The sequence below is a fragment of the Pogoniulus pusillus genome, chromosome Z (genome assembly GCF_015220805.1).
Source record: "Pogoniulus pusillus isolate bPogPus1 chromosome Z, bPogPus1.pri, whole genome shotgun sequence".
Classification (NCBI taxonomy): domain Eukaryota; kingdom Metazoa; phylum Chordata; class Aves; order Piciformes; family Lybiidae; genus Pogoniulus; species Pogoniulus pusillus.
This window is the reverse complement of record NC_087309.1, coordinates 81917482-81945224: the sequence shown is the minus strand read 5'-3', so window position 1 is coordinate 81945224 and position 27743 is coordinate 81917482. Positions and strand designations below refer to the sequence as shown.

Sequence of the window (27743 nt, the reverse complement as noted above, 5' to 3'; positions counted from 1 at the left end):
TGGTGAGGGGCCTGGAGCACAAATCCTATGAGGAGAGGCTGAGGGAGCTGGGCCTGTTTAGCCTGGAGAAGAGGAGGCTCAGGGGTGATCTTATTACTGTCTACAACTACCTGAAGGAGCATTGTAGCCAGGTGGGGGGTGGCCTCTTCTCCCAGGCAACCAGCAATAGAACAAGGGGACACAGTCTCCAGTTGTGCCAGGGTAGGTAGAGGCTGGATGTTAGGAAGAAGTTCTTCACAGAGTGATTTCCCATTGAAATGGGCTGCCCAGGGAGGTGGTGGAGGCACCATCCCTGGGGGTCTTCAAGAAAAGACTGGATGAGGCACTTAGTGCCATGGTCTAGTTGATTGGTTAGGGCTGGGTGATAGGTTGGCCTGGATGATCTTGGAGGTCTCTTCCAACCTGACTGATTTTATGATTCTATAATTCTATGATTCTAAGAGTCTAACATGAGGTAGCTGTTGAATGCCTGCAAAAGCTATTCTTTTGAAGCGATAAAGCTATTCACAGCATATACATATATTACTGACCTTCAGCTAACAACAGCAGAACACGCATCTGTAACTTGGCTTATATAAATTCTTCTGAAACCTCCAGACTATTAAAACATCTTGAGATAGAAGTGTAACTAGCCTTAGTCACACTCTGTCATGTGCTCAGTTGAAAGCAGAAAAGACATTTAAGAAACTGCTAGGTATTTCAAGGCCAGCATCTTGATGCAAATCTTTTGAAAGATAAAAAAAAGTATGTCTATCAAGTGCTCTGGAGTCAAACAGTTTAATCACAAGAAACTTCAAAGATGTTAATACTAATTAGAAATCAATTAAGACAATCTATTGCACTCTATACAGAACTAATATCTAGAGTCAATGGGTTTAAAACCATGTTCTTTTTTTTCTTCTAAACATGCAGAGGCCAAGTTCTAACGAGAACAAACCACAAAGTTCAGTATTTTAGAGAATATTCAAAGTACTTTCTACAACTAAATTGCTCTGAACACAAAAACGAAAAAGTTAATACTGAACAGAAATCAGTGTATTTGTCATCTTTGGAGTAAAGAGTAAAGGCTCGAAGTTTATTGAAAGTGAGAAAAGAGAAAAAAACCCTCAGTCACTTACACAAGTGCACAAAACCACTTTTTGTAACAGAAAATGAATACAAATTCCAACTCCCAGTTAAGAGCAATGCTATTAAGTTGGTCTGTGTGGTTTGTTGAGGTTCAGTAAATTCTTATAATAGATTCTTGAAATGCAATATTAAAGCCAGAACATGATTCTCAATGCTTTTACTTTATTCTAGACAGAGACAGGCAAAGAAACATCACCAGTATCGTGTCTGAATATGCCCTTTTTAAAAGGGGCATGGATATTATAGAGATTTCAGACTTTTGTAGGAATAGCAATAGACAGCCACATAGGAAATGTTCTGTATCTAGAAGCTATTTCAGAATTACTTGCTCCTTCATCCTATGCTAACATCTTGGCTAGCAAGTCTCTCTCAAGGAGTCATACTAAAAGGTCACTCCTGTTGGTGAATGCACCGACCAGCTCAGACAGACAGAAGACAGCTTGTCACACTCTGCCCTAGTCTCCAACATAAAAACTATGACTGCAGAGATGAAAGAGATAATGATATTAAAGACAGCATGAAAGAACTGAAGGAGGATCTTAAAACCTCCATTTCCAAGCTACCATCCAAGGATACCATTCCTGCATCACCTGAATGGGTGCATGTTTCTGTCATCAGGAACAGACGCCCACCTCCTGCAAGGTAATTCCAGCCCAGCAGGAGACAAATTCCACCCAGACATCAGCAATCACGTGCGTCACTGTGAATAATTCTACATGACCGATTTGGTGAGAACATGAACAAGTGGGATGGTCAACCTACTTCAGCTGTTTCAAAGAAAGTCATGGAACTGCAGAGTGGCAAAAATAGAGGCAGCAATGCCAGAAAAGTAGCTGTCACTTCTTCAGCTCCCCAGAACAATCGCAATTATTCCAACAATTACAATTTCTCTCACGACACAACCAATCATTGTGTACACCCCACATGCCATGTTCAGCATTAGGGGTGCCCTGCCTCCAGCCAGGAGGAGGAAAGGGAGAGTGGAGAAAACAGAATCTGCTGGAATGTATTCATTAGGTGGCCTGGCAGTTCAAAAGTTCAGAAATTGCAAAGGGACAGAGACTATCACTATTTCTGGAATCACTGGTGGATCTCAAGAGTTAACTAAGTTGCAGGCTGAGATGAGTTTAACTGGTAAAGAGTGAAACAAACATACTATTGTAACTGGTCCTGATGTGCCTTGCATTCTGGGAATTGACTTTTTCAGACAAGGTTGTTCAAAGATCTTAAAGGTCACAAATTGACTTTTGGAATAGCATCTGTAGAGACTGAGAATGGTTAACTGCAATTGTCCATCATACCAAAATTTTCAGATGAATCTGCAGTTGTGGGACATCATGACATAGATCTGAAACTGTCAATTGCTCATTCACCTTTCAACAGTCAAATTTGGCCTGTGTATAAGCCTAATGGAGACTGATGACGGACAGATTTTCGTGCCCTCAACGAGGTGACGCCGCCCATGAGTGCAGCTGTGCCGGACATGCTGGAACTCCAGTACGAGCTGGAATCGAAGGAGGCTAAATGGTATGCAATCATAGACACTGCTAATGCTTTCTTCTCTATTGCCACTGCAAAGGAGTGCAGGCCTCAGTTTGCATTCACCTGGAGAGGAATCCAGTACCAGTTCAACCATTTGCCTCAGGGGTGGAAACAAAGCTCAACGATGTGTCACTCAGTCATCCACAATGCACTGGAGAAAGGTAAAGCTCCAGAGCACATCCAGTTCATCGATGACATCACTGTGTGGGGCCAAACTGCTGAGGAAGTCTTTGAGAAAGGTAACAAAATCACTGACATTCTGTTGCAAGCAGGTTTTGCCATTAAGAGAGACAAGGTCAAAGGACCTGCCAAAGAAAATTCAGTTTCTGGGAGTGCGGTGGCAGGATGGTCGCCGTTACATTCCTCAGGATGTGATCAACAAAGTCTCCACTATGGCAGTTCCCACCAATAAGAAGGCGACTCTCTCTTTCTTAGGTGCAGTGAGATTTTGGAGACTACACATTCTTGGGTTCAGTCAGATTGCCAAACCTCTGCACGATGTGACTTGTAAGAGAAACAATTTTGAGTGGGGACCTGAACAACAAGCAGCCTTTGATCAAATGAAGCGAGAAGTAGTCCAAGCAGTGGGCTTGGGACCTGTGAGATCTGGCCCGGACATTAAGAACATTCTGCACATGGCTGCCAGTGACAATGGTCCAACTTGGAGTCTTTGGCAGAGAGCTCCAAACGAGACACGTGGTCGCCCACTTGGTTTCTCGGGTCGTAGCTGCAGAGGTTCAGAGGCAAATTACACTCCAACAGAGAAAGAGATACTAGCAGCCTATGAAGGAGTGAAAGCAGCCTCTGAAAGCAGCCTCTGAAGTGGTTGGAACTAAGTCATAATTACTTTTAGCTCCTAAATTGCCAGTTCTAAACTGGATCTTCCATGATAGGTCAATTGACTTATCCATGGATGCTATCACCCAAGTCATCCATGACTGTGACATCTGTGCTGCTATTAAGTAGGCTAAGTGAATCAAGCCCTTATGGTATGGAGAGAGATGGTCAAAGTACAAGTATGGTGAAGCCTGTCAGATGGATTACATCACTTTACCTCGATCTCGTTCTGGCAAGCAGTATGTGCTAACGATGGTAGAGGCCAGCACTGGATGGCTGGAAACCTATCCAGTTCCACATGCTACTGCATGTAACACCATTCTTGGCTTGGAGAGACAAATCATGTGGAGACATGGAACTCCAGAGAGAATCGAGTGAGACAATGGCACTCATTTCAAGAACTATCTTGTGAAAAACTGGGCCAAACAGCACAGTACTGAGTGGATCTATCGCATACCCTACTATGCACCAGCTTCAGGGAAGATTGAACGCTACAATGGTTTGCTGAAAACCACCCTAAAAGCCATGGGGGGTGGAACTCTTGAAAAACTGGGACAAGCATTTAGCACAAGCTACTTGGTTGGTAAGTAGTAGAGGCTCAGTAAACAGAGCAGGACCTGCACAATCAGATTTGGTCCAAACAGTAGACGGTGATAAAGTTTCTGTTGTACATGAAAAGAATCTGTTAGGGAAAACTGTTTGGGTATTTTGTCCTTCGCGCGAAGGGAAACCTGTCTTGAGGGGTGGTGTCTGTTGAAGGTCCTGGTCACACCTACTGGGTAATGCAGGAGAATGGTGAAATCCAGTGTATTCCACAGAGGAATCTAACTTTAGCTGAGAAAGCTTAAATTCAGAGTGTGTAATACAAGCTGTTAGGAGTTTTCTCTTCTAGGCACTATCGGTGTCCAATGAAAGAATCTACAGTACATGAGCACGAATAAAATGTCACCTGGGAGTCCCTGTTCTCATCTCATCTGTGAGGAGACAAACTGTTTGCTGTTCTCTGAGCTTTTCAATCACCTACATCTGAGATAGCCAGAATGAAGTGTGAACTGAATTTGTAATATTCATTGGTGTAAATATTAGTTTAGATTAGATCAGATAGTTCTCAGCAATACTCTGAGTGAAACAGACAGAGGTGGATTGTGCCAGTTTGAAGCTAGCTAGAATGTTTTGGTGAGAAGAACTAGATTACAGGCTGTGAAAGGGAAACAGTGGTGATGTCTACTTCACTCATAGGCTTGCTGAGAGGTATAAGAGCAAGAATCCATACAAAGCTAAGATAGATGCTCTCTGTCAAGGCTGTGGGCTGCATTTTCTCTCTCTAACCTAATTTGCCATTTCTCTGATTAATCCACCTGCTTCCTGGCTGACCCTTCAAGCTTTCTTGGGCAGAAGGTGGTGTCTGGGGTAAGGTAGAGAGGGGTGGGAGAAGGTGGAAGGGCAGCTGGAAGACCCTCCAGAGGACTCATGTTTCTGTGAGGGGTGTTGTGTTTCTGTATTTCCTTTCAACTTGTATATTTCTGTATATAACTGTATATATTGTAAATATCTGCTTGTATATTGTGCTAAGCTGTAAACAATAAGCTTCATTCAATTTCCAGAGCTGGCTGAGTCTAGTCTGGGTGGTTACCAAAGTGTGTGGGGGCAGATAACACCCAAACCATCACACAGGCCAACCATTCGATCCACTTTTCTTGACTTTACCTTCAAGGATGTTATCGGTGACAGTATCAAAACCCTTGCTGAAGTCAAGGTAGATGATATCCACTGCTCTCCCTTCATCTATGCATTTGGTTTGTGGCTTCACAGAAGGCTATCAGGAAAGTTAAGTAAGGTTTCCTACTCATGAACCCATACCAACTACTCCTGAAAACCTTTTCTTCCACGTGGTTAGAGATGGTTAGAGAATAAGTGACTCTGTCACCATTCCAGGGATGGGGGTGAGATTGGCTGTAGTTGCCTGGGTCTCCCTTCTTGCCTTTTCTGAAGGCTGGAGTGACACTGGCTGTTCTCCACTCCTCGGAAACTTCCTCTGCTCTCCATTATCTTTCAAAAATGATGGAGAGTGGTACAGCAACAGCAGCCAGCAAGTCAGCACTCATGGATGCATCTCATCAGGGCCCATGGATTCATGCATTTTTATTCCATCTAAGTGATCTCTAACAAAGTCCACAGTCCACTGTGAGGAGTCTTTCTCCCTCCAGATCCCTAAGGGCTGGTTTGGGCAGTAAGAATTGAAACAAAGAAGGCATTCAGTAATTCTACTACCTCTGCATGGTCTGTCACCATGTCTCCCACTTTTAACAATGGATCCACCTGTTTCCCCATTCTTCCTTTTTCTACTGATGTATTTAAAGAAATCTTTCTTGCTATCTTTCACTTCTCTAGTCTGATTTAGTTCCAAGAGAACTTTGGCCTCTTGTTGCATCTCAACATACTTTGACAGTATCTCTCTTTGCCTTGCTTCTTTCCCAAACAACCCCAAACTCTGTCACTTCATGGTCACTACAGCCAAAGTGGCCTCCTACCTTAATGTCCTTGACCAGATTTTCTTTGTTAATACAAGGTCCAGTATCACACCTCTCCTCACTGCTTCTTCAATTACCTTCACCAGAAAGTTGTCATTGATACACTATAGAAACTTTATATAGATCAAGTATGCCTAGCTGTGTGATCCTTCCAACTAGTATCAGGGTTGTGGGAAGCTTTCTCCTGCAACGAGGTATGGAATGTAAACATCAGGCCCTGTGATGGGAAGTGTCCTTGGGTCTTACTGATTCCCAGGGGCCTAAGCTGGGAACCATGAGCAACCCACGCACAGCTGTCAGGGGGTGGAATCTGCCGGCCCCTGGGGCAGACGCAGCCCCAAGGGGGCTGACCCTGGCCAGCCCCCCTGGGTGGTACGCACAGGTTGTTTACCACAGGTAACCTATCTCTGCCTTACACATAGCTTGGGGCCAATCTGTACTGTCCACTTCTGCCAGCCCCAGGCTGGCTGGAAACACCTCCTCTGAAGCACTATATAAGACGCTGCAATACCCTAATAAAATTGTACTGATGTACTGATGCACAGATGCCTAGAAGCTGCTGTCTGGAGTCGTCAGTACCCCGATCTCGCCTCTCGCCAGCCTCCATACCCCGACAAATGGCGCTCGAACAGGCTAATTGGACCACCGTATCGCTGCAGCCAGGCACTGAGGCCTGCATCGTGACCACTGGCAGGCCTCCAGGCTGCAATTGACAGAACTCTAAGCCGGCCCTTGAGCCGCAGGGGCCCCGAGGAGGGGCCAAGACATCGCTTCACCTCCGTGTGTAAGGAGCTGGCAGAACCGTAAGAGATCGGACGCTACTATACCCCCTGCTGGGGAAACGCGCTGTTTTTCCTCTTTTTCTTTTTTTTTCTCTTTTTTTTTCTCTTCCCCCTCGCTAAACCCTTTACTAACCACGAGGGATAGGTGTCTGCTGATATGGGCGGCCTATACAGATAGGCGCTTATTGAAGATTAACACCGCTCATACATGTGGGGGTGCTTCGGTAACGGCAGCTGTGGCGACAGCCGCGTGACCATACATATGGGCATTTTTCGGGGGCAGTAAACGCGCAGAGTCGGATCTCCCCCCGAGGAGCAGTTGTTGCCAGAAGGCAGGCACACCCATCCCCCCCCACCCCCCCCCCCCTTTCTCGCTTACCGAATTTTTCCGGGGAAGTGCGCTGGTTTTCCTTTTTTTTAATCCCGTCCCTAACTGCGGGGGACAGTGTCTGCTGGTACGGGCGGCCTATAGAGATAGGCGCTTATTGAAGATTGACCGCTCATAGATATGGGGGACTTTAATAACGGCAACTGTCGTGACGACTGGTGCGACCATACAGATGGGCACTTCTGGGGGCGGTGATCGTGCATGGTCAGGTACCCCCCGGAGCAGCTGCCGCCGGAAAGCAGACGACCCCCTTTCCCCCTCCCCTTTCCTTTTTTTACTTTCGGCAGAATAGCGACCGCGCGGCGCCGGTAGCCGCTCCCACCACCCAGTGATGGCGATTGCCGATGGCCATCCGGCGGCGGCAAACTGCCAAAGTTTCTCAGCCTGTGAAAGTTTTTCGGGACTGCTGTCCAAAGCGGCTGCTTCCAGCCGCCACTGCCAGCCGCTACGGCGCTTTCCTTCTGCATTCCATCATCAGGACGGCAGCTCCCCCACCACCACGTCCCCGATATGGACAGAACGAAAAGCAAGTAGAAACAGCAGCAGCGCCCGTGCTTCCCGAGTCTCGCCGTCGGCGGGAAACGCCCCTCCCCAACTGCGGAGCCTGGCTGAACCCAACACCCCCCCGTGCCCCCCACCGATCGTGGGTAGAGGACATGAGAACACCAACGAGACAGACGGACGAACAGAAAGACTCTGGGGGACCAGGCTCGAAGACCAGCCAGCGGAGATCAGCGAGAAGTCGTCTGGAAGTCTGAGCCGCCCTCCCCTTTCCCACCCCCCGCCGGCGGCAGAGTTCAGCAGGGTCCCTTTCCCGTCCCGGCTTGGAAAGTTTGGAAATGGTGGCGGCTCCGCAGGTCACGGGACACACCCCCCACCTTCACACACCCCCCCCCCCCCCCCCCCCCCGCTCCCTCTTCCCCCGCCTCCCTCCTCTGGCAAGGGCAGCGAGCTTGGCTCACAGTCCCGTCCCCCCCCACCCCTGCACTTCCTCAGCGGGAAACGAACAGCTTAGTTCTTACTGTAACAAACTCGTATTTTTGTATCTTGCTACTTATATGAACTATTGACGTCAGTATTAATGCTCTTTTTTGATTGTACTGGATCTTACAGGTTAGGAGTTTACTGAATAGTATGTTAAATGATTGTTAATTGTGTCGGAATTTCTAGGAAGATTTTCTTTTCCCCTCTGTTCTGATTCTGACTCTCCTGTGGTACCGCACTTCTTGAATTTTTCTTCGCCTTTTTTTTCTCCCATTTCCTTCATTTCCTAGACCTCTCAGCTGCTAAAATAGTATAGCTGAGGCTAACAGTTTGTAATATAACAATTATGGGATTTTTTGATATGGGGAAATCATGGGATGTTCTGGTTTTGGGTTCTTTCCGTATATCTGGATTTTTTCTGGAATAAAAAAAAAAAAGAGGGGGAAAAAGGGGGTAGAAAGACAAGGGAGCAGGTATAAAAAATTCTGCAGACAGGATCAATGGATTTGTCAGCCTAGGCACTCAATACGTTTGCGTTTGTTTCTGTATTTGTTCGTGTATTTGTTCACTTGCATTTGTCTCTGTATTTGTTTGTGTTTGATCCCTTATCTTCACAGGCATTGTAAGATGGGGACCACCTTGAGTATGATTAGCCTGTCCTTTCCTAAGGTGAGCAGGAATCCTGCTCAGATGGCAGAATTGTGGTAAGATCTTGAGAGGAGTACTGAAATGATGGCTGTATGTGTCTATGGATGATGAGGTCTGATCATGGTCAGTGAATTTGGGTATTTTCATGAGTTTCAGTGATTGTGGTTTAATGGAATAGATTCAGTTTAGCATCCTTTTGTAAAGGCCAAAGCCCACTCAAATTGGCATAAGATGGCAATGTGACCTTTTATCTCTTGCAAGGGCCCTGCAAGAGATAAAAAACACTGCCCTAAATTCTTAAAGTAGATGAAGAACTGTGGGAAAAGGCCTAAGCAGAATACTCTGAATGCAATATCTAAGGCATATCTTTGTACCGCATTTAGAGGCTAGTAGTTCTTAAAGCACAATGGACAGACGCAGCTCATAGCTAAGAGGTGTGATTAGAACATCGAGATTTCTGAGAACTACAGACTGAATCCAGAACTGTGGGAGTCTGAGGAGAAATACTGGACAGCTTGGTGCATCTGCAGCTCTACAACATCAGCTGCCACGCTGAACCAACGAAGACGACGGATTTGCACTCTCCAGTGACTGTGATGTTCGTCTGGACTTTTGGGCTTTTGAACATTTGACTCACTGTCGCTTACAGGAATAGCTTTTGGGATTGCTAGCTAAGCTTGGGTTGTTAGTTTGCCAGACTATTGCCACTAGCAAAAGTGTTCTTAACAGATGCATTCTCTTAACTTTAGCATTGTTAACCTGCACTTGTATCATCCATACCTGTATCAAACACAGCCTGTATAAGATCGAACGCGGGTTGCTCAAAGAAAAGAAGGGGGTATTGTGGGAAGCTTTCTCCTGCAACGAGGTATGGAATGTAAACATCAGGCCCTGTGATGGGAAGTGTCCTTGGGTCTTACTGATTCCCAGGGGCCTAAGATGGGAACCATGAGCAACCCATGCACAGCTGTCAGGGGGTGGAATCTGCCGGCCCCCGGGGCAGACGCAGCCCCAAGGGGGCTGACCCTGGCCAGCCCGCCTGGGTGGTACTCACAGGTTGTTTACCACAGGTAACCTATCTCTGCCTTACACATAGCTTGGGGCCAATCTGTACTGTCCACTTCTGCCAGCCCCAGGCTGGCTGGAAACACCTCCTCTGAAGCACTATATAAGACGCTGCACTACCCTAATAAAATTGTACTGATGTACTGATGCACAGATGCCTAGAAGCTGCTGTCTGGAGTCGTCAGTACCCCGATCTCGCCTCTCGCCAGCCTCCGTACCCCGACACAGGGTGACTTAAATCAACCATGAGCATCAGTGTATGTGATCTGGAGACTACTTCCAGCTGTCTATAAAAGCCTTCATTAACAACTTCCTTTTGCTTTGGTGGCATGTAGCACTACCCACAGCAGTGTCACCTCTATCTGCATGTCTCTTAACTCTTGTCCATAAGTTTTCCACTCTTTCTTCAATTTCCCTTGGGTTAAGTGCATGTATTCCAGCTGCTTACTCAGAGTCTTGCTGGTCTGTCCTTCCTAAAAAGCACAGTCATCCATTAGCGCTATCCCACCCTGCCTAACTGCAGTGAGATTACAGCCCTTCGCCTACACCAAGATTTCTAGTTCATCCTATTTTATTTTCTATGCTTCTCGTTTTGGTATACAGACACTTCAAAGACTTAATATATAGTAACAAAGGTGGCAAGAACCAATGTAGTCTGTTATGAAAGGGAAATTAATTAATCAAGATTATATTTTTTTCAAAATTAATATTGTTTATTAATTTTGATATTCGGAACTCTCGCCACCCCGACCACTGATTTTAGTAAGTTTTCCACACCATCATGGAAACATTTTATAGATAATAACTAGCAAAATAAACTTTAATTGAACTGAAAGAGAAGATTTGTGGCCAAATGCTGCTTATAGTCAGTGTACCACTTACCCACTAGATGGACTCAAGAAGCTCCTTCTGCTTATGGCAGAAGGCAATAGAGAATCACAAAGAGGCTTTTAAGTATTTACTCACAAAATTATTATTACCTGACTTGTGGGGCTATCCACAGCCCCAGACATGCCCAAATGATTTCAGAGTACTCTGTCTTGTAGGCTGCTGAGACTTGATTCTTCCCAGGCTTCTGGGTAAAGGAGGCAGACAATCTCTGACCTTGTCTCCTGGTTCCTCTGGACAATCTGTGTATCTACAGGACTTCTAGTCTTAGCAGAAGACTTTCAGCTGCAGGCAGGATGTCTTGTGATGTGCAGTCTCAGCACGATATTATGCTGGCTAAGCAGGCCGATTGCTTAGAAGCTTTGAGAGCCTGATCCTGGGAAACTTGTGACAGTGGTTTCCAGGCAAACATTAAAGCAGTACGCAACTGCAGTAGGCAACACAAGGCATTAAGAGAAAGGCACTGCATGGCAGAGCACACCGCATTTACCTGTGTATCTCTTTTATCAATGTAGACTGAGATTAATTGCCCTTTGGATACAGAATAGCCAGTCAGAATGGCAGCTAGCCAAACCTGATCATATCATGCAAAGCCATAGGCTTGCCTTACCCAAATTTGGGAAAAGCATAGGCCTTGCACAAGGCAGTCACAGGCTAAGTGTGTGTACCTTGTTTACCACAGGACCAAGACAAGTCTGGGCAGGCCAGAGTCCTTAGACTTAGTGGCTCCAGGTTCCTTTGTCGTCTTCTTTCCTGCGGTTGCTTCTCCTGTTGAGCAGGAAAACATGCCTGGGCAAGCCAGGACATGTATAAGCCTATTTTGGGCCTGTCAGGCCTACCACAACATAGTCGTATCTGCTACTGTTGCGATTGGTGTAGTCTATCTTCCCATTGGCTGCATTGGCACACACACTGCTGTGCTGGATCTCACTGATTAAGTTGACTAGCCTACTCCTAGAGATCCTTTTCTGTACTGAGAACTCCAGGTGGGGTTTTGCCAGAGAAGAACAGAAGCAGAATCAGTTCCACTAACCTGATGGCTGTTAACCTGATGCAGCCCAGGACAGAAACGGTTTTCCAGGGTGCAAGTGCATAGCATTGGCTCATACAATTTTTCATTCATGAGTACCTGCCTCATAGCTGCTTGTCACAGTCCAATGGTAGGTAATTTGGCAGAAGTTAAACCCCTTTGTGTTCCAGCTGGTGTTGGGTGCAGCTGAGCTTAACTCCTGACTGATGCCAAATCAGACCTTCAATATGACTAACTTTACATCCTCATAACATAATTAAGACTCGAAACAGAGTCAAGTGCCTAAAATGGTTTATTTGGCAGACTGCAAATAACTACCATGGTGGTCAAGCACTGATGACGCAAACAGAGAGTGGGAGTGGGGCCAGACCGGACAGCAGCTATGCGTCCCTCTCTGTGGCAGCCTGCTCTCCTTCTGTCAGGAGCATGCCAGGGCAGAGAGGCAGGCAGCGCAGGCAGATAGGGCACAGCAGGGAGCAACCTGCCCCTCTCCCAGCAGATAGTTCTCAAGCAGGTCTCTAAGCAGGTTTCAAACAATCCCTCAGGCAGTCCCTAAGCTGGTCTTTCATAGTTTCACACCTTGCTGACAAGCAATTGCCACCTGCCCTGACTGGCCAGTTGAATGCATGCAAAGCCATCTCCAAGGCCTCAAATCTGCCCGTCTACAGGTGTTTCTGCCACCTTAGGCACCAGGGAGTCCCCAGAATCTTAAGACCCACCAGAGGGTCTCCCAAGCTCAAAGCCCCCTACTTGATCCCAGAAGACCAACTGCCAAACTCCTGCACACCAAGCAATTAACCAAAAAAATCTCCTAACGGTGTTGATTGACCTCCCTGTCTATACCAATTTTGGGATTGTCCCAACTAAGGTGCAGGACTTCGCATTTGTCTTGAACTTCAGCTGGTTTGCACTAGTCCACTTTTCAAGCCTGTCAAGATCCTTATGGATGAGATGCTTTCCCTCAAGTGAATTGACTACACTGCTCAACTTGGTATGATCTATGAATTTGCTGAGGATGCACTCAATCTTGATGTTGCTGATTAAGATACCAAGCAGTACTGGTCCCAGTACAGATCCTTGAGGGACACCATTTGTTACTGGTTTCCAGAAGGGCAATGAGTTGTTTACTAGAACTCTTTAGATGCAGCCATCCTACCAATCCGTCAAGCCCATCTTTTCTCACTTACATATAACAAATGTCACTCATCCCCACTGTTATTGCTGTTGCTAACCATTTCAAATACAGTAATTGCCAAGTTCAGTAATCACTTAAGAAGGGTAAATACTTAACATTCCCAAATGAGGGGAAAACCAACCAACCAACCAAAACCCAAAAAACACAAAAAAACCCCACACATCAAACGCAACCAAAATACTACCATGACTACAGGGTTACTACTAAGTTGTTAACTCTAATGTACAGGACATTGCCACAACTTCAAGACTACAAGTCACTCCTCCCTAGCACATAAACTTCTAACACAGAACTGAGGAAGTGCACCTCTTCACCTGCTTATAAACAGATTTTTCCTCTATCAAAGGGGAAGAGCTGCCACCTAAATCACTCTTGTCACTTTACAGTGATGCTTTTGATAGCTTTCTTCCTGTAGACAATTTAAAAAAAAAATGCCAAACAACTAACTTGCTATATAGAATGTTAATTTATCATACCATAAGGCCTCTTTTTACAGCCAAAAAATCAGTTTATGAACTCCAATGAACTCAATTACTGGAGCTGCTATACCATCCAAAGGAAGAATCTGACCCCATCAGTGAAACTACTGCTGAGATAAACTTTCTCGCTTCATGGATACTTTTTATATGTCTGTTTAGCCAATTACATCTGCTGAATCTTGCCTCTGAGAGGACTGTCTTAAATTAGGACAAAGTCCCAAGCCCAATCTTCAGTGCAGAGTGGACTGTGCAGTTTCCTAATGACTGCTGCACTGTTTTCTAATGCATATCCACAATATACACAAGAACAACAGGAAATTCCATATGCCCTTTCCTGCCTGTCACCTCCAGCAGTAAAAGCAATCTAGTCTGTCTGCTCAGCAAATACAATTTCAAGGAGGAGAAACAACAGCAAGGAAGTCATTTGCTATCTTCCTCAAGAATGTAACAATGAGAGGATGAAAGCCAGCAACTTAAGTTTAGGCCACTATGTCAAGAGTTGGGGCAAGTCAAATGTGTATAATTTGGGTTCTATTTAAATCACAATGATACAACAAAATTGGAATCAATATGTTAAGGAATTCTCAGTTTTAAAGCTACTCAGAGTAAAAACATAAAGACATACTGGCTGTTGCATAAAGATACTAAAAAGCAAAAATGGTATCTAAAGAAATGTGTCTCAAATATTCATGACAATATAACCTGGTACCAATTACAGGATAAATTACAATGAACAAATATCAGAAAATCTGCCTCTTCCAAGGACATCTATGAATAAGAAGCAAAAAATTCTCAATATTTAAGTAACATGCCCTAGCTTAATATTTTCAGTGTTTAGAAGTCGTTAGATAAAATTCTTTCAAAAATTGCTGCAAAAGTTTGCATTCCAAGTTCTCTCAACTTGGGCTCGGTGCCCTTAACTAGTGCTTAAAAGGCAACAAGACTTAACTTAAATACCAGTCGAAGCCTGCTCTTCTTTTACAAATGAAATTCTATTCCCATAGGTGTTCTTACTAGTGTTAAGAAGTCAGATGACTCACCAGTTGACAGAATGAAAACCAAAACCACTGAAGCAGATGTTGAAGGCTTGGTCTCAACTTTGAAACCATTTATTTAATATATTTGCCAAAGTTACCTCTGAAATGAAAATATCTTTCAAGTGAGTGACAGTAAATTAATGTAAACCTATCGCACTGTTTTGGAGGCTTTCAAAGGATTTCAGAGAAAATTTCCACTATCGGCTGCTATGGGTAAGTATCTGATTAGTACTGGACAAGACTGATGAGACCACGATGTGCTACTACCTGCTTACTTTGAAACTCAAATGAATTCTCTCAATTATACTTGACAGTTACTTGGCTTCTTAAGACTTTTAGAAAATCATCAAAACAGATTGTAATACCAACATAAGACAATTAAAACCCAAATAATTAATAACCAAGAATATTTACCTGTAACCTTTTCATTCTCAGACTGTTGACCTGGTAAACTCTTAAATTCTAAGTGGTAACTTCTGGTCCTGGTCCCATACTAGTCATGGCAGAACGCAGAGCTAAAGCTTAATTTTACAGGACCAAGTATCAACCTACAGAAGAATTCTTCATTGGTCACTTGATGCTTTTTTTGCATCAGCACTGATCATCCTTACTATAGAGCACAGAACACCGAGATTCATTAGTCTTTCAAGCTGCAAAACTTTGAATAAGTCTAGTCATAGATTATTCATTTTACCCTTATCTGAATAAATAAATTGCTTTAAAACACTTAGACTAAGCTATTTGAGTTTAGAGGGCATGCACATTAGCAACAATATTTGCATTTCTGTAGTGTTTTCAAGACTTTTTTGCAATTATCAATTGAACAGAATCTATAAACCCACTAATTTTCTCTAAATTACACATATATAGTGAACAAGTCTACATTCCAGTGCTCCCAGGGTGAAGAGAAATTCTCCTCTCAGTATATCAGTGTAATTCCAGAACACTGACTTTTAGAATTCTATATAAACTTATAGTTGTAATAAAACTGATACTACATTAAACACTTCTTATATCTGTACTGTTGAACTGAATTTACGTTTGCCTTTTCAATTTATTTGCTTTTATAGCAAAAGAAAATATTCTTTTAAGATAGGAATGGCAACACCTTCACTAAATCATTACTGCATTAAAAATGATAAATCTATTAAAGCTACTTTTTACCCATTAAAATCAAAGAAAACTACAAGAACATCATCTGACCTGCATCAGCTCTGGACCGCTGACCTGGTGATTTTCCAAATGGGGTCTTCATTCATCTGTGTTTAAGTGAGCAGCAAAGCTGCTGTACTAGGGTGAAAATCCAGTTCTTCCCAACTCTGTGGCTATTTTCTTCAACTCTGAATAAGACAGCTACTTATTAATCCACCATTCAATCATGAATTTGTCCTTCCTCAAGTACAGAAGACGCACTTCCAATTACAGTACTCTGAAAAACAAAGCAAGACAAAAAAACAGTTTCAATATAATTGTGCTAGTTTGAAGCAGGGTAGAATGTTTTGGTGAGAAGAACTAGATTACAGGCTGTGAAAGGAAAACAGTGGTGATGTCTGCTTCCCTCAGAGTCTCGCAAAGGAGTCTGGGAAGGAGAAATTAAAATATTAGATAACACTCTCACCATTTTGTTTCACTTTGGCTGGGATGCTGACTGAGCAACATCTCTCTAACACACCTTCCACTCACCTTTGCTTCCTAACCCCTTGGCTGAACCTCTATTCTTCCTCAGAACTGGGGTAAGGTTGAGAGGGGCAGGGGGAAGGTGCAGGAGTGGTTGAGAGCCCCTCCTGGGGACTCAGGCTTCTGGGAGGGGAGTTGTGTTTTCTGTATTACCTTTTACCTTGTTTATTTCTATATATAATTGTATATACTGTAAATACCTGCTTGTATATTGTGCTAGATGTAAATAAATAGCTTCATTTATATTCCCAGAGCCAGTTGAGTCTAGTCTGGGTATTTCAAAAGGGTGAGGGGTGGGGAACACCCAAACCATCACAATAATGCTCATTTTCTTACTCATTAGGAAGTTCCTTTATATTGTTACTTTGAAAATGTTTAGCCAACAAAAGATATGTAAGCAACAATATAGCAAAACAAATATAAGGGCTGCTACTTTCCCATCATATTCACAAGGCAGTTCCACATAGCAAAGTCACCTATCTAAATAAAAGCTTCTTAAAACCCACTGTATTTAGTGCAAGGAAGAATGACTACTAACTGGAAAGGAACTGCATTACCTTCATCAGAGATAAAGCACAAACTCTGTATTTCCAGTTAACAGAAACAAAACGCCCTCACACTGTAAACTTTGCTTTACAGATGTGGGTTAAAAAAAATACGCAACACAAAAGGTTATTAAAATCACCAGTTCCACTGCAATGACTGCTCAAGCCACAAATTTGTTGATGAAGTTCTGCAGAAGGTGCAGACAACTCTCTACAACTCACCTCAGACTCCTAAACATTTAGTGATCACATTTCTCTAGAGTGGGAGGCAAGTGAAAACCATTTAAGTTCTTTTTCAGGATTTAATTACAGAAACTTGCATTCTCCTCAAAATCTCAAGAATTGCAGGTTAACTGTATGCATGCGCTGCTGCATACAGTTAAAGCAAGTGAGGTCAGATTACCTTCTCAGACTCATTTCTTTATGAAATGCCATTGCTATCACATTCTCTAATGTTTTAGAACCTGCTGTCAATTTTCATTCATGGGTTAAAGAGAGAGATGCCAATAAATAGTGATTCACCTGACTGGAAAATAGAAAGTGTACCTTATGTTTATGCCTTACTGAATATGGGAACATAAAAGAACATGCCTTCAAGTAAAATCATTAGGCAGAAGAATGCATTTACATCTAACAACACTTGTCAACTCTCCCATGAATCATACTCACTAACTTGTAGTAAGATTGAACACCACAAAGAAGTATCCTGCTACAGAAAAAACAGCAACTGAGAGACAAAGTTAACAACTGGCAGTTTTTATGAAGTACCGTTTGGAAGAGCTAACATTCACAGTGAGGAAGTAAAGTTAAAACTGATTTATAGGAACTTATTTCTTATCATCCCTCCCTAAAATCTATTGGTGTATAAACAAAAATCCTGAACAATACCAGGGCAACAATAGCTAACATTCAAAAGCTCTTGAAGACAAAATAGGAAACAATTATCTTGCTTAACTACCTTAATATAAGGTTTACTAAACTGAAAAAAACCTTACTATGGATTGAATTGTTAGTATAGTACAGACACACCACTGATTATGAAAACACTCTTAAAGCAGAGTGCTTGTTGTACTATAATATCATAGTCTGTCTCATTTGCACTGTGTAAGTAGAGCATTCTTCTTCCTCCAGAAGAGGAAGTAGTTGTGAACAAATGGTAACGTAGTGTTGCATTATTCCACTTTAGAAAAAAAGAAACAAAAAATCCTCAATCCTCACCACATAAAAACCCTCCAAACCATAAACCACACAAACGCCATCCCAAACCACAAAAGTCTTTCAGATTTTGAATCTCTTAAACCATTCAAAAAGCTGTAACTATTTCATAGCACCTGTGTGCATCACATACTCCCACTCCACCCCAGTATCTCAAATTCATGACAAAAAGAAACTACTACATAAGTATCTTAATTTCACTGGCTGTCAAGCAGTTATGTTTTCAAAGTCACAGCTCTGTGGTATTTTAGCTTCCTACCAGTTATTTCTTTCTTATGGTATGTCCTAAATCATTACTATGTGGTATATTAACATTTACATTTCTAAAAGTGAAAACTACCTCCTAATCCTTTTAATGTCATAACTCATTTGTGTTCCAGAGCACTCCAAATTCCTTTCTTCGCCCCCCTCTCCTTCCCCCCCTGCAGGTTTGAATGGAGAGAAGGCAGTGCAAAAACTGTAAATAAACCCGAACTAGTTTTGTATATAGTTTGGGGGTGGGATTTTCAGGAAAATAAAAGAATTCTATTTTAATAATTCCTGACTCAGACACATTAATTCCCTGCCTCCACAACAATTTTCTACTGCTTAATAATGTATTGTTTCACTGTGCTCCTGAATCTAAGCACACAAGCCTATCAAAATCAGAACCTGATTCAGCTGTTCAGATTGATTTTCTAGAAAGCAAGCCAGTAACTTTTACTAGTACAACATTTCACTGAAATTTTTTGCTGACAGCAAATTGAACTGAAGTTTTCCGCAAATCAGCATTCTGAATTCAAGCTACATTTCAATTGCAGTAACTGTTCTAAAGATAGTAAAGAGGGATAAACCCTCTGTTTTCTGACAATAAAGTGATGTAACTCTGAGCACATATAGATTTTAATAACATATGTAACTATGTATCACTTAAGAAGAAATCAAAACTAGTGAAACTTAAAATTCTTAAATATGATTAAACGGATTTATTGCCATAATGCAAATAGACTAAACTCTCAATATGTAAAATCACTAAAAAACTAACTCTCAAAATGCAAAACTTTATTATTCAATTTTACTACAAGTCTTGAAGAACTTCCACACTGTCCTAAGGTACCCCAAATTCCTCTCTTCTCCCTCTCACTCCGTGGGTTTGACTGTGAAAAGAAAGGCACAAAAACTGATTCCCCACCCCCTGTCCTGTGGGCTTGAGGGGAGGCAGCAAAAGGTGCCTTTCTGCACTTCGGCTCATCTGTGTGGAATTCCAGGCTGGTGGCTGGCTGCATTTTCATGCCCAGTATAAACTGTAAGTGGACATTCTGTCTAGAAAAAGAATAAACAGAGCAAGAGTCCCCACCTTGAGAGTCCCCAGCCACTGAAAAGGACAAGTTCCTGTTGTGACTGGATCATCCCTGCTTTTGGACAGCTCCTACCTGTTTTATCCTGTCCCTGCTTCTGGACAGTTCTCCCCACTTTTGCACCCTTTTGTGCAAACCTGCAGCCTTGGCAAGCATGGGGTCCTTTGAGAGAGAGAGACTGTGCCACCTGCACTGCCCTTCTTCAGACCCTATCAGTAGCCAACTTCCTGGCGGCCTCCTGGATTGTGGGACCCTAGCTGTTTTGGCTCTCCCTTGCTGCTGTGAGGGCAGCATTGTTCCATGACCATCCCACTCAGGAAGAAGTGCTTGAGACATTTCAGAGTTTGGTGGCTCTGCAACTCACCTCAGACTTCTGTGCTGTGGATCTCTATTAATGGATATTACCTGCAACATCAGAAGGCTGATCTTGCCAAGGAATCCAGCAAGGGATCATTGCTGAATGCCTACCTCACCCCTGTAAGACATGCTGTTCCCTTAATCTTCTGCTCAGCCTGACTAATAGTAGGGTAAAGCTGTGTTTATAGCTTAGCCTTCTCCATCTCCTGAATTCCTAAATATCTGAATTTACCTATAACATTTTCTGGGAAGAAATTCCCAAGCAAACTGAATCTATTAATAAACTAATTTTTGAATATAGTTCTGGGGATGGGGCTCCAGGAAAATGAAATAATTATTTATTTATAATTCCTGACTTGGCCATGTTAATTCCTTGCCTTCACGGCACACACAGAAACAGGAAATGCAGAACAAAAACCATTCTTTTTATATACCCAGTAACAATAATATATGCCTTTAGGAAGAGTAGAAACTCCATATTTGGAAGTACGCGAGTCAAGAAACAATCAACAGCAGCAGATACAGCAAAACTGATGTAACTAACTCTTTCAGATCCAAAGTGACACATTCAAAACAATTTATACTAGTTTTTGCAGATGGTCAGTAACTTAGAAGTGTCACTGTCTATCAGTGTGCCTATCAGTTACCTGCAGTGCAGCTGCAGGTTTCATATAAAGACAGGCTTTTCATTATAAGTCTTCCTAGATTGCAGCACGTTTATAACAATGTGGAAATCAGAGGACTGCTTTGATAGGTGTCTAAGTATTGTTGCATGTTTCACATAAAATTAGCCTAAAAGTGCACATCACATAAAATGACGGCCATACTGATTTTAATAAGAGTAGTACAACCATTCTGTTTAGAGTAGGAAGGAAGATGCCATATTAATACAGAAAAATTTAGCTGGGTTAATTTTTTTTTAGTATAAATGCAAAAGGAAAAACAGGCATGCACATACAGGGCAGCATTCCCTATAGATCAGTTTAACTCCCTTTACAAACTTAAACATTTTCATAAGCCTTCCCCCCAGAAAGCAAGTGTAAACACTTAATGTAGTTCTCTAGCTTAACTTGCTGTTAACAATCATGCTTGTTTTCCCACCAAATTATATGCATTTCACTGCAACACACAGCAGAATGTTATTTACTACATTCTAGTGAAAGCTTCATGACCCTACTACTACCCATAGCAATTCAGTAACACAGAAAGGTAGCAATTGTAGTAAGTAATAGCACAAAAACCAGGAAGTTAAGTGCTTCATTTCGACACACATACCTAAATGTCACCATAATGAACATAAAGAAATAATAACATACTATTTGCTGAGGCATTGCTTTAAGGGTAAAAGTTTGGAAGGAGCAGGAGGTATTAAGTAATAGCATGCCTTAGGAGCACACTCACATAGTCAGAGTATACAGCCTCTGGCATTAAATACAGGCTTGTATCTCCTCAGGTGGGGCTACCAGTGAGCAGGTCTTCTGGCACCACCTGCTGGGATAGGACACTGTCACTTTGGTATCTAAAATACTCTCTTGCATGCACCTCCCCAGACTGTTCAGTGGAAGGAGCCATTCCAAAATGAAATGTATTGGTTCAAGAGACGCCTCAGTAAGTAGCATTTTATTTCCACATCTCAGCTTAGTACATCTCAGTTGAAGTAGTACCATTGGTTTAGCACCAACAAGTTATGCAAAGCAGGTATGTTGCTCAGGTTCCATAATTCTAACCATACAAACAGAAAGAATTGTCCTATACAAGCCCTCCATAAGCTGCTCCTCAAAGGGAACCTTCACGGCAAAAGATCCCATAAATAATATGGGGAATAAAAATATGGGTCTGAATTTATTTTGTGCTTCTTTATTCCCAGATAAAATAGAAACAAGCTGACAACAAAACCAACAATAACTACACACTACACAAAAAAAAGCTCCAAACAACAAAAAAACCCCAATGCTGGTTTGAGGCTAATTTTTACTGAGAGAAATAAAATCCTTAGCTATGAGAAGAAAAAGAACAACAGTAATACATATCCCTCAGTTTTCTGCTGAGAAACTCAACTAGTCAAAATACAGATAAGACTGCCAGTTCTCACACACTTTTCAGCTCTCACTTTGGGCTGTTTTTTTTTTCTGGTGGTCTGGTCTCTGTGGCTGCCTCTGCCTTTTACTCTCTAATCCACCTAACCCCTTTTTCCTCTAACCTCGTCTTTTTTTTTTTCTTTTTTGACATCTCCCCTCAGATCTCCACATTTATCACGTGAGATATACATGGGTTGATATAGTTATTTCTGAAGGGAGGGAAAGAGGGTTTGGATTGGGAGCCCTCTTGGGGACTTTGATTGTTTCTAGGAGGAGTAGTGTTTCTGTACAACTTTTAACTTGTATATAACTGTATATATCTGTGTATGTAACCTTGTATATTGTGCTAAGCTGTAAATACAGCTTCATTCTTAATTTCCAGCTCATCTGATGATTTTGTAAGAGCGGGAGGCAAGGCAGGTAACACCCAAACCATCACAAAAACAAATCAGAACTAAAAACCCCAAATACTTGCCTATGGTACAAGAATCCAGCTGCTTAAATTCCATATTTGTTTTCAAGTACCCTAGAGGCTTAAGTGTTTATTAAGAACATTATGCTATCAATAGGATTTTGTGCAGGTAGTAACAGCTGATGTCTAAGAAAGAAGATTACAGTATGTGACCTCTTAACATGCAAGACATTTAGAGGTGACAATGAGGAAAAGCAATACATTTCAGCTACAGTTATGAGCTGAAAGACCTCCAATCAAGTACTACTATCCCTCCCTTTGCATTTTCTTCCATCTCTGTATTACTTGTCTGGTACTGTGTAGAAACAAACAGCACTGTCATGCAGCTGTGCACATACATACATACACATACAGAAATGCAACCTTATCTAGTCCCTGATGATGCCAAATGGGTTAAACTAGGTAAGTTTTCAAGGTCCCTTCCAACAAAACCACTCTGATCATTCAGCAGAAGGCTGGAAGAATTTGGTATTTGTGCAAACTACCTCTTGCACATGAAATCTTAACATGACTTCTGTTCACTGTTAAAGAGGAAGCACTTCATATATGCACTTGAATTCTAAGGATCAGATTACAATGCTTTATAATAATTTTGGAGTCAAATACAAACGTTTAATTTTTCAGCAAACTCTAGCATTTTAAGTTTGTGTTAACTATATAGAAAGAGAGGTAAGTAAAAACTGCAGTGTGATAAATAGTTATCTATTAGAATGTTTTAACAAACAAATGGACAGATGATACCAGACTACAGAGCAAAAAAGGGTTTGCTGTTAAATCCTAAACCCAAGAAATTCATAGTACAGCATAAAACCAGGGAAGCTGACAATATAGGAAACCTAAACTTGAAAATACTGTAGTATAAGAAAAAAATATCATCAGTATTATTTTGAAGAATTATCCCAATAATTCTAAAATTAGATAAAAGATGTATAAAACTAGTATTCTTTGTAAAGCTACCTGTCTCAGGCAACAGTTCGAGTAATTTTTTTCTAAACCATTGTGAGAGTCTTGATCTTGTCTCTCTTGTACATGTAAATCAACAAAGATCACCTTTGCTCCCCCCACTCCTACACAACAGCTGCTCAGGTGGTTTGCCTGAATGTTTAGGGATGTGTACTGAAATGAGGGACTAGGGGCAAAAATTTGGAGCTGGCAAACAAAGTCGAGGCCACCTCTACACATCAGCTACCTCAAAAAGGGAAGATGGTTTAAAAGGCTTCCAGAGTATGCAACAGATTTGCCACCTGGCCTGACTAGCCTTGATGTGTATTTAGTGTATGCACAGGTAAAAGGCACCTCCCTGTTGCCCAACCCCTGCCAATGCATGAGAATATACAGGAATACTTCCTGGGGGGCTACACTTGGACACATACCTAAGACTCTGACTAAAAACTGTATAGAAAGAACTGAGCAATGCCTGCTCAAGAAAGGAACTCCACCGAAGAACTCCACTGAAGACAACACTCACCGGTAACATCCCTGGGCAGCACAAAGTGAAAAGCACTTGGACTTTGGAAAACTTTCTATCCCCTCCTCTGGCTGATGGTAATATAATCTCTTTCCTGCTTTTCTCCTCTCTTCATCCTTTTCTCTCTTTTGTCTGTTTTGTTCACTTTATCCTTCAATAAATAGTCTTGCTTTTGCTATTTGGTCTCACTTGTACCTTAATTTCACAACATGGGAATTTTATAAGAACAAATCTCTCTCCTCTGGACAGAAACATTTTTTGTCTGTCTCCTGCAAACTGAGTTGACTATCTTTCAGCACAGGCCCAGTATTCCAGGCAAGACATGGAGGATTTATCTATTCAGCCTGAAGCATTAGTAAAGTTAGTTCTACAGAAACACATGCAAATGTTAGCTCACAAAGGCTGCATTCAAAATGTTCACACGAGAGAGGAAAAAACAAAACAAACAAACAAACAAACAAAAAACAAACAAAAAAAAACACCACCACAAAGAGAAAGTCTGGAAGTTTAACCTCCAGAGTTTCCTACCCATGTTTGTCTTCTTCCTCATCAATTCACAAAATTTGAGACAACAGAATAGTTCATGATTTTCATTGCATTGTCCTCACAACATAAACCAATAAAGCAGTCTGTTTCACTAAATCCAACATAGACAGTGTTTAGGCAACAGACACAATCTGATACACACTCTGACAGGGTGCAATATTGCCACTTAAAGGCAGCAGTAAGAACTTCATTACACAACATCTAAACAAATTTGTCTGTCTTTAATTTCAGGGACTTCATGACCATCCTCCCGCACTGGAGTATCATCTTTCAATGTTAATTTTGAGAACTCCCACATGACAGTTCTAACTTGTAATAAGCACACAAGACAGAACAGGTCTCTCAGCCCCATGTCCAAATGCATACACTTTTAATTTTTAAATAAATTGTTACAGGTTACACATTATTTAATTCTGTCTTTATTACTCTTACACTTACATAAGTTGTTAAAGTATTCTTGTGCACACTACAGCACACAACCATCAATAGCCTGGAACACCACCTTGTAGTACTTTTCACTTTCTATGGAAAAATATCAAACAAAACACCCCAAATCCAAATAACTGTGTAAGACACTACTCTGGTGGACAACTACTCTAAATTACAGAAAGAACATAGTATATACCATTTGGACATATTTTGCTGCTTCTGCTCCTCAAAAATTCCTGGACTGCTAAGAGAGATTAATTTCAGTAAGTTAGTTCTAAGCATTATATAATAAAAGGTTAGGGCATTTGTGTTAAGCATGCACAGAAGTATATAGGGTGCTTCTGCAGCACACTTACATACTGCATTCTTAAAATCTATGTATGAAAAATTGTAAATGTGACATTTTCCAAATGTTTTGCAGTGCAAGACAACAGTCAATGGATATGATCAGCACCATGTCAGTGCAACTGATTACTAAAGTTTATCTGTCTAGAAATTAAGCCCTGAAGGTGGCATAATCTCCCGTGATGGAATTGCTTCTTTGAAAATGTAGGTATCTAGAATCAAACTTCTGCTTCTTGGAAACAGAAAAAGATGGCACTTTCTAAAATGCATCTCATTCCTACTGGAGTAGAAAGACTATTTCAAACTTTCCAGTCAGCTGCAAGTTACAATGTCATCTCACTCTGGTTGATAGCCCTTAGTATGTATAGTACAAATTACAGTTTCAACATGAAGGTGGGTCTCAAAAAGTGACAGTCTCCTTAGGTGGCAGGCCATAAACACTGTTCCAAGGGAGTTCCCATGAAATGCATTGCCGTTTATGCATATCAATTATTTAACCCACAAGTGGAGGCAGAGACTGAACAAGAAACTGCCCAGGATATATTGCTGAAAGATCACTCAACTTGCAGGTCAACCGCTAGCCTGGCAAAGCCTAACAGCTATCTGACCAACAGCTACCAAAGTATCTGTAACAGTGAAGCAGAGGCAATACCTCAGTTGTATTTCCATTTACCTTCTCTTTTTTCTGATCTAGATTAAAGCCATTACAAATACTTAGCAGTAACTTCTGACCATAATAGCAGTCAAAAACTAGATGCATGTACTGGAGTGCAGCCTGTATGGTAGTTCAACCTTTAGACCCGTCATATTATTTGTTTCCTTCTTGTTCACTCAGTTCCTTCCCACCAATCTTCATATAGTATTTATCTGTTGGCAAAATATCATTGTTTTCATCTGCTAGGTACCCCTTAAGAGTATCTGGCTTGCTTTCTTTGTAGAACCTTTCATGTAGATGACAGCATTTTGAGCATATTTGAACACATGTTTTCATAGTCTACATGAATATTAATGTGTCATAAGAGAACTGACAACACTCAGTGATGCAAAGCCAGAGTTCATATACCAGGTTAGCTTCTTCTGTTCCTTGTGGGGCAGGCATAAGAAACCCTAGAACAAACTGTCCAAACGATTCTTAGCAAACTAAAGTAAAATTTGAAGCCAGATTCATTAGAGACCTGGAAGTTAATAACTTCCCGCATAGAGAAGGCAGGTAGGAGTCTCAGCATAACCCGTAGGAACTGCCATTACTAACCCTCCAGTATCTAAGAATATGACAAAACCTTGCTTCACAATATGTATGTTGAAACTATGAGACAGTTTTCCCTTATTGCAGCAAATTCTGTTAGCAAGAATGCTGCAAAATGCAGCCCACAATTGAGATACCCTATGAACTACTGCAGCCAAAGCTGCTAAAGTTAAAATTTATTTAGATTTCATCTTTGCAAGCAATAAGAAAAAATCTGCTAAAAAATATGCCAACTAAACACAAAGCAAAGAGGCTGTGTACAACACAGCACATCTGGAAAATAGTCTGAAGTACCTGAGCCTTACCTAATAACTATGATTAATACAGATATCAAAGTCTGAAAATATATCCCACTTTTTTTTTTAAACAGAGATGCTTCTTCAAAAGTTTAAAAAAAAATAAACTTCAGGCTTTTTTTGAACTTACTCGACACTGAGAAACGTTTCTCTTAAAGAAATCATGACTTTTTTCGCCCTTGGAATTTGACATTGCTATTTCAGTTGACAAATTTTAAAGGCAAAGTGAGACATCAGTTATATCTATATCACTCCAATCTTACATGGCTTTCTTTAGAAAAGCACAACCATTTCTGTGTTCTTCAGAGTTCACTCTTCTCACATTTCAATACATTAAGTACATGGATAATAACTGCTTTAGAGGTGAGTTAGCTTCATAAAGCACACAACAGAAGTACTATTGAAAGAGCTGCCATTGAGGCTATCATGTTAAGAAGTCTGTGCCACTGTCATTATCTACCTTGCCTGACTCTGCCTACATTTGTTACATACCAGTTACTCTTCCAGACTGGCTAAGTCTCTTGACGAAATCACTTGTGACTCTGCTATCATTCTAAAGCTATCTGCCACTCCATAATACTGAACTAAAGCAAATCAAGAGCTCTTTCACTTCTTTGTAAGCTCTAAGATCATACCTCCCAACCGCTGTCTCATATTTTCTGCATTACCATTCTGACTTCAGCCTCCAGGCTTTCTCGCACTTCTCTTAAGCCATTCTGCCAATGTTTTATAGAAAAATTACCCTGGTCATCTGACAAAGACCACTTCAATCAGCTGATGCATTTTTTTTTTACATAGTTCCTCATTCTAATATTCTCTTGGGACCACTGCAGAATAAGAGATGCAAGTCTTAATAGCAGTCAAAAGTAACCACAAAAAAACTCTTCCAAATATGAAGTAGCTTTCATTTTAAAAATAACCATGGACAGACTCAAAGTACCATAGTCCTCCAGTACCAGAAAATTCTCACATGTTCTTTAGAAGTATTTCACTATTACACTAGCATCCCACCAGTCCAACACGAGAAAAAAAAAAGGCTGTCTTTAATCCCTAATCTTACACCAACATATTTTGATGAGCTTCCACATACTGTTCTTAACCTAATTTCATGAGATAATGGACAGCTCTTGGAAGTCTTAGAAAGTTGGAAGCATTTTTTTAAAATTCCTTCCAGGTTAAAGTAGTAACTTTACAAATC

The 27743-nt window shown here is 41.6% G+C and overlaps 1 protein-coding gene across 5 annotated transcripts in view; it reads right to left on the bottom strand.

Annotated features, from left to right (window-relative positions):
* Positions 1–27743, bottom strand: part of SPIN1 (spindlin 1) — a 63784-nt gene that overhangs the window by 18443 nt on the left and 17598 nt on the right. For 4 of the 5 annotated variants that reach the window (XM_064176823.1, XM_064176820.1, XM_064176821.1 and 1 more), the window contains one exon: positions 15738–15963. The exons of the other annotated variant lie outside the window; for it this stretch is intronic. In XM_064176823.1, the coding sequence (XP_064032893.1) occupies positions 15738–15789 (52 nt within the window). In that variant the 5' untranslated portion in view covers positions 15790–15963. The remainder of the gene's footprint in view (positions 1–15737; positions 15964–27743) is intronic. 5 annotated transcript variants of the gene reach the window in all.